The sequence below is a fragment of the Alligator sinensis genome, unplaced genomic scaffold (assembly GCF_000455745.1).
Source record: "Alligator sinensis unplaced genomic scaffold, ASM45574v1 scaffold1423_1, whole genome shotgun sequence".
Classification (NCBI taxonomy): domain Eukaryota; kingdom Metazoa; phylum Chordata; order Crocodylia; family Alligatoridae; genus Alligator; species Alligator sinensis.
The window spans coordinates 700,452-707,296 of record NW_005842621.1 but is presented as its reverse complement, the minus strand read 5'-3'; the positions used below and the strand labels follow the sequence as shown (position 1 = coordinate 707,296).

General features: G+C 45.2%; 1 protein-coding gene across 7 annotated transcripts in view; it reads right to left on the bottom strand.

Moving 5' to 3' along the window:
• IQCH (IQ motif containing H) overlaps positions 1–6,845 on the bottom strand; it is a 106,773-nt gene that overhangs the window by 52,172 nt on the left and 47,756 nt on the right. For all 7 annotated transcript variants that reach the window (XM_014524517.2, XM_025215092.1, XM_025215093.1 and 4 more), the window contains one exon: positions 5,060–5,251. In XM_014524517.2, the coding sequence (XP_014380003.2) occupies positions 5,060–5,251 (192 nt within the window). The remainder of the gene's footprint in view (positions 1–5,059; positions 5,252–6,845) is intronic.

Genomic DNA, 6,845 nt, shown 5'->3' with positions numbered 1-6,845 from the left:
CTAAGCGCTCCTTCCTGGTGCCACCTCCGGTCCTTGTAGCTCAAACACCTGTCTCTTCCTTCCGCGGCAGGAAGCCCATGCTGGAGGTGCCTTCTTCACCAGCTTCCACCGTGGAAAAAAAAAGCATTAGGAGGAATACGAATAACTGGTTTTGCTTCTTATGGATGTTGCGTGTCGCATCGAACACTTGCAAGTGTGTGAAGTCAGTCATAAAATTTAGACCCCCAGACAGAAATCTGACAAAGAACTAATTTTAGAGTGTTCAGGGAATAGCAATACTGATGCTAGTCACCGGGTTACACCGGACATGGCTGGTTTGGGATATGTTCATTTCCTGGGGATTTAAAACCTACTTTAAATTTAAAACGGGTGTCAGCTTAGCTATGGGGTTACTAGGGTGCCTCTGTAACAGCAGGAGCAGCAGAGGAAGTGAATTTCAAATCAGGGGAAAATGTTAGGACTTAAAGAGCAACCGTGTTTTGTTTGCAAGCACTGAAAGGCTCACTTCCCCGCTGATCAAAAAAGTAACTAAGATAGAAGATGCTGACTCAAGGATGGTGATTTTTTTTTTTAAATCCCTTTACAGGAAAGGAAACTCCTTCCGGTATGGAAGCTGCCTGGCAATCCTATGCTTTTGCTGGTTATTACTTGGGACCGGGAAATAATTTTTCCCCCCATGAATATTAGGTCTTTTACCAGAAGCACTAGGACATTCACCACAGCTAGGACTGGAGGCTTTTGACTGGGGTACCCCAATGTGCCTGCCACTACTGGAAACTCAGAGGGTCTTGCTTTTCTGTTCAGGTTCATACCAAATCACCATATTCGGTGTCAGGAAGAAACTCTTCCCCTATATCAGACTGGCACTGACTTCAGAGCTTTTGCTCTTCTCTGTAGTGAGGGTCATGGTGGTTTTCCTAGGATCTTCTGAGCATATGCTAAGTAAATACTCCCCTCATCACTGCACTAGCAGGGCATTGGCAGTGCCCTGGTCTCCCCTCCTTTTACTTCTGGCATGGTACAAGATGTTCTCGATGTGACTTCAGAGTCTGAAGTGGTGATCTGGGAATTCCCTGGATAAATAAATGACTGCCTGCAAATGCAGGGGACTGGACTCTGTGACCCAGAAGGCCCTTCCCGATGACAGGTTCAATAATAAATATGAGCAAGAGTCTCAAAACTATCTGAGAGCATTCGGATGCCTACACCAACGAAGGAGGTGCAATGTGGCTCAAGCGTGCCACAGTGAAGCGAGCCATGCCTGCTCCCCACATACCATATATATCCCAACACAGACGAAATGCTGCTTCTGCAGTGCAGGGCTGCACGCATGTCAATAAGCTTGCTTCTTTGGAAGAGCTTCTTGGAGAACGCCCAGCGTTGTACAGAGGCAGCTTCATCACAGCCATAGCACGTGGACCAGTAGCGGTGTATTCCCATGCAATGTTCCTTGCCCTGGACCGTTGCTGGAGCTGAAGGGATACTTCTCCTAGTGCAGAGGCCTGGGTCGTGAGGTTTCAAGCAGGGCCTCATAACAAAGAGGAACTGGCAGAGACATGCCACGCAGGCCACGTGCTTTGTTCTGATGAGGACACCAAGTGACCCCTCTGATAATGCAGACCCTCCCTTCCTTCAATTGATGATCTTGTCACGGGTTTTCATTTTTTGTTTCCCAGCATTACGCTTGAAATGAAGAGTCCCAAATCCCCCTCAGTTTTCGATGGAACAGATCCTCACACAGTTCAAACTCACATAAACTGCCTTATTTTTAATCTGTTGCCTACTACATATCAATGAGAAAAGTCTGGGTATCGTGTCATAAACTGCTATGCAAATGATGCTATTTGTAAGTATTAACATAATTTAGTGCTTACAGTCATATTCTCGTTTCTAATAATTCCACCAGAATGGAGAGTCTTTTTTTCTGTACTCTTAGCCTGCAGGATAGTCTTTCATCAAGAAGCTGAATTTTTTAATAACCTGCCAGCATATGTTTTGTATGTGGCAGCCTATGCCGATGACACAATGTCTTCATTATCAAAAGAAACAGGTCTCCATACTGTAATAGGACATTAAAACATGCCTGTGCTCATAAACTAATGCTGTGATGTTTAAATGTGTATCATTACAATGGGATTGGGTAACAAAGGACAATTTTAATCCTCTGCTTTTCAAGAGAGACTGCAATTCATTACATATAAAAAAGGTCTCTGCTCTTACGAAAAACAGGGCTCAGCTCAGAAGGCAGAAACACGCGACCGTGATCCTGTGGATGATGCTCAGCCTGTTTAGGTCTTTCACCGAACTGTGCTGAGATTCTGGCCTGGGTGTATACCTGGCAGGCTTGTAAGGCATTTTATCAAAATATATGCTTTATATATATATTTTAACCTTTGGTAAACATTTATAGTTCATTTTAGGGGCTTTTAAAGGGTGTTTCTTGGCTACGTGCAAACTCTGCTTAAATGCAATGAAAAGGGACAAACCCGTTACAACTCCCTGTTCCCAAGCCACCTGGAACAGAGGTGAGGCAAAGCAAAAGGGGAGCATCTCCTTCCCTGAATGGCATACAGCCCCAAAGGAATTTATACCAGGAGAGGACTGGATGTAGTAGAACTGAGATGCTTGTACCCCAGCCCACCAGAGGTACGTCTTATGTCAGGAGTATTCTCCAGTGGCCACCTTTTAGGTCTGCTTTATACTTCTCATGCTTTTGCAGAGCAAGCGAGTCTCAGCAGAGTGGGGATTTAGCCCTTAATGTCTGTGGAAAGCTCCAGATTATGAAGCACAATTTGCAATAACAATACACCGTCCAATAACGTGCTGAAAAAACTTTCTAGCTATCTGCAATTGAATTTAAAAAAGGCCATTATTGATGTAAACTAGGATGCAGGGCCAAATTCTTTCCTGATGAAACTCTGCCGGCTTTAATGGACATGCATTAAGAATGCATTTGCCAACCTGCACTTAACTATGCAACCCTTCTTGAAATTAAACACACAAACAGCAACAGTTATTTAAATAAAAATACCCCAATTCAAACTGATGAACCTAGTTCAAGGATTTCAGTTCAGCTATTTGTAAAGAATACATCTCTATGCAGACCAGCAGGCACGGAGGGGAGTACTGCATGGCTGTAACAATCACATCACTGTGTATGTGGACACACGTACATTGGGAGCTGTTTCAAAAGGGCAGCGGCTGTTATGTTCTCATTGTTACTTGAGGACAATCTGAGAACAAAACAAAGATAGCAAAACCACTTCAACTTTAATACTGCTTCATCCAGGGTTAAAGCTGGAGCAGTTTTGCCACCCAGCAGTTTTGCCAAGGAGGATGTTGCCATACAAGTGGCGGAAAAATGGGATGGTTGAAGTCTAGGTAAAGCAGTCCAGCCAAGCTGTCTGAAGAAAGAGGGCTGGGACAGTGGGATGACCCCCAACAAGAGAGCCGAAACTAGAGGGGACTCATGAGTATACCTATCCAGCACCAGCTACAGCCACGCTGAGACACCCAAGCTAGTTCTGAGCAATCTAGCTTGGGTTCCCGAAGCAGTATTAGCACAGTGCTCCATCTTGACCGGTACACCCCACTTCTCAGCCAGGGGAAGCAGGCTTGATGGAAAGCTGTGTGAAAGTGGCTGTAGCACTCAAGTACCTCTGGTAGCCAAGCTTGCTGGTTCAGTGCTAGCTCAGCTCTCTCTGCAGGGCACTGCATCATGCCATGGAGACGTGCACGTGGCTTGGATTGAGGAAAAGAACAGAAAGGCAGGTTTTTGTGTCAAAGGGATCCAGCTGGTCACAAGATCAGTTGAGGAATTAAAAACCTGGCTTAACGGGAAGAGGAGACAGAGAAAGAGGTAACTTGTGATGTGCAGGAAAGCCCGGGGCAGGAGGCTGCACTCCTGGGTTCCTCCGAGGATTTTGCCCTAAGCTCAAAGGCCATGAGAGAAGGGTGCAGAAAACGAGGCAGAGGAAAGCTTGCAGGCACGTGCGGTTTGTCTACAGCTGTGTATTTCCTGGAGCTGGATAAAGTGAAGAGCGATTGATTTTTGGAACCCTGCTAACGCCTAGTTATCTCTTTGCTTGAGCTCTCGCATCTCCCTGGAGAGACAAACTGTAAACCCCGAGTGCCCACAAGGGTCCAGCTGCGAATGGCTCCGATCAAACAACTGGGGTGTTGGGGAGGAGCACTGCGCCACAAGCGAAACATGGCCCAGTAAGGAAGAGAGCGCTTGTGCATGCAGGAGTGTGCACGGAGGGCCCAGGAAGGCTTAAGAGCACACGAGTCGTGAATGTTGGAACCCAAACATAGGAGCCTAGTGACTGTCCAGCTAGAGAAGCTTTACAAGGGTTGTGTGACACTCAGGCGATAAGGAGGCCGGCTCTTCACTCACGGGGACTTAGGAAACCTTATTTATAAATGACGTACATAAATAGCACTGTTTGGCTTAATCCTCTGCACTGCTGGGTCGCTGTGCCTCAGCTCCTCCTCTGTAAAATGGACTCAGGACTGACCTCCCTGGGAAAGCGTTCTGAAATCCATGGATGGAAAGAGCCAGGTATTATGAGATACACACTGCACCCTTTCCTCTACACGACACCCGCATCATTGTAGTTAGGTATACATTCATTCCTATTGTCCATGCATTTCACTTGCTTTTTCCTTTAAATCAAAGTCAGAAAGCATCTGAATTTACCATGCTAGATTTTCCAATGTCATCTCCCTCCAACATAAGCTTCAGCAAGGGCGCTCCAGGTGAAGAGTTTGCTGTGCGACAAAGCAGTTCTCTAAGCAGCCACCGCAAGCCAGAGACCGAGTTCTGGACGTGGGCCTGTGCACAGGAGCTAGGGGCTGACAGATGGAGCAAATCCTGCCTTAGCCCCTGCCTGCAGGACTCCTCTGGGCGCTACTGTGAACACAACTTTCCCCCGGGAGCAAGAATCCCAGGGCCGCCCTGCAGTGTGCTGCCTTTTGTGCCCTGCCTACAGATGCAGCGAACCTTAAACAATGCAAACCTGCCGTCAACGATCAGATTCCCGACGTCTCAATAACTTACGTGCGCCCATTTCTTGGTCCACACCTCTGCAGCATATCTACGACGCTCCTTCTGGACCCAGGGGTAGCATTTCAGGTGGGAGGTAACATCACAATAGGCGGTACCGTTTCCGCCAAGTTCACTGTCCGCTTTAAACAGCCAGCGCCGTACTTCCATGTTATCAATGACCAGCTGACTCAGAACGTCAAGCATCTACGGATCAAGCAGTGGCACAAAGATAAAAATGAAAGGCTTCCAGAATCACTGTGCTAAAACGCACGCTCTGACATCTTCGACTTTAATTTATCCGTTCATTTTATAATCATAGTTCCTAGAGAGCTGGGCTGTTATTTGCAAGCTTGGGTACTTACTCAGCCCTCACCCAGACCCTTTGCTGAGGGATCTATGTCCCTGATCCTGCAAGTGGTACCACGGAGAGACTCTGGCTCCCATGCGGAGCCACACTAAGGGCGATGTGGCATGTTGGTGCAGAGGGTTGCTCAGTGCCACGTGGGCACCTTCGGCTTGGGATGTTGAGCACACCTCAGCACGTGGCTCAGGAAGGTGGATGGTGCCAGAGCGAGAGTATTTTTGACATCTTAAAAGCAACCTTGCTACAATCGGTTTTTAATACCAGTCAAAACAGACAACACTCTCCTTCTGGACAGTGCATCGCAGGGTTATGAATTTATGAAGGAATTACCAGACAGGCTTTATAAAAGCACTGCTGATTATTTATCTATATTCATACCCAGATTTACATGGCTTTATTTTTAAACTACCCTTTAGTGAGGTGGAGTGGAATATAATTAGCCGTTTAGAAACTGTAAATGCCATTGGACCCTGTAACAGCGTTATATAGATCTTCTGCAGCATTGACTAGGAGGTTTTTTCACGTGGTAATTTTTTTGGTCTCCTTGTTATATATATATATTTTTTGGTCTTCGACCACAAATAGAATTATTATCTGTTTGCTCCAAATCCTATTATTTGTTGCTTTTGAGAACCTATAAATGGGTTTCTGTTGATGACTCCCCTACAGTAATGAAAAGGATCAATAATATTGTAAAGACTGTACCAATGGAAAGAATTATGTGCTATCTTTAAGTGAAAATTGAACTGTGCTTTAACATAGTGTCACCTTTCTTTGATTATTTAACCTAAGATGTCAATATTTCATAGAAGCAAACAGAAAAAGGAGAACTTGGGAAAAATTGCAACATACATCACAAGTATGGGCTAGAGGTATGAGATTTTTATAAATGAATTATTTAATAATAAATCAAACACACCATTATTTTTCAGATCATTGGTCATATGTCTGTTTATTTTATCTCTGGTACGGATATTGCAATGTCTTTATTTGGCTGCGTGCGTTTGACTGGTAAACGGTGATTAATAAAAAGACAAGAGATGTAAAAGGACTCTTGCTAACCAGCAAAAATGCCTAAGAATAATCACATTCTCACTGTCCTCAGGTTTACAAGCTATATTAGTAAAAAGCAAGAAGCTATTGATTATTGTCTTCTACAAATAGGACATGCTTCTCCTATCAGCTGGATGGATTGCAAAACCACAGCATAAGCAAAAGGATTCACTTGAAGATATGCTGCATCTACTTCTGGGATCCAACAAGCAGCTAAAAGCTATTCCCAGAACAGATCCAAATCCCGTCAAAAAAGAAAGGACAACAGTGCTGCTCAAGTGAGCATGTGGAGTCAAAAGCAAGAAAACTCGGCGAAGGAGTCCGCGGCTCCCATACCGCTGATGGAATCTAGTCCACTCGAAAGTCACAAGTAGGTCCTCG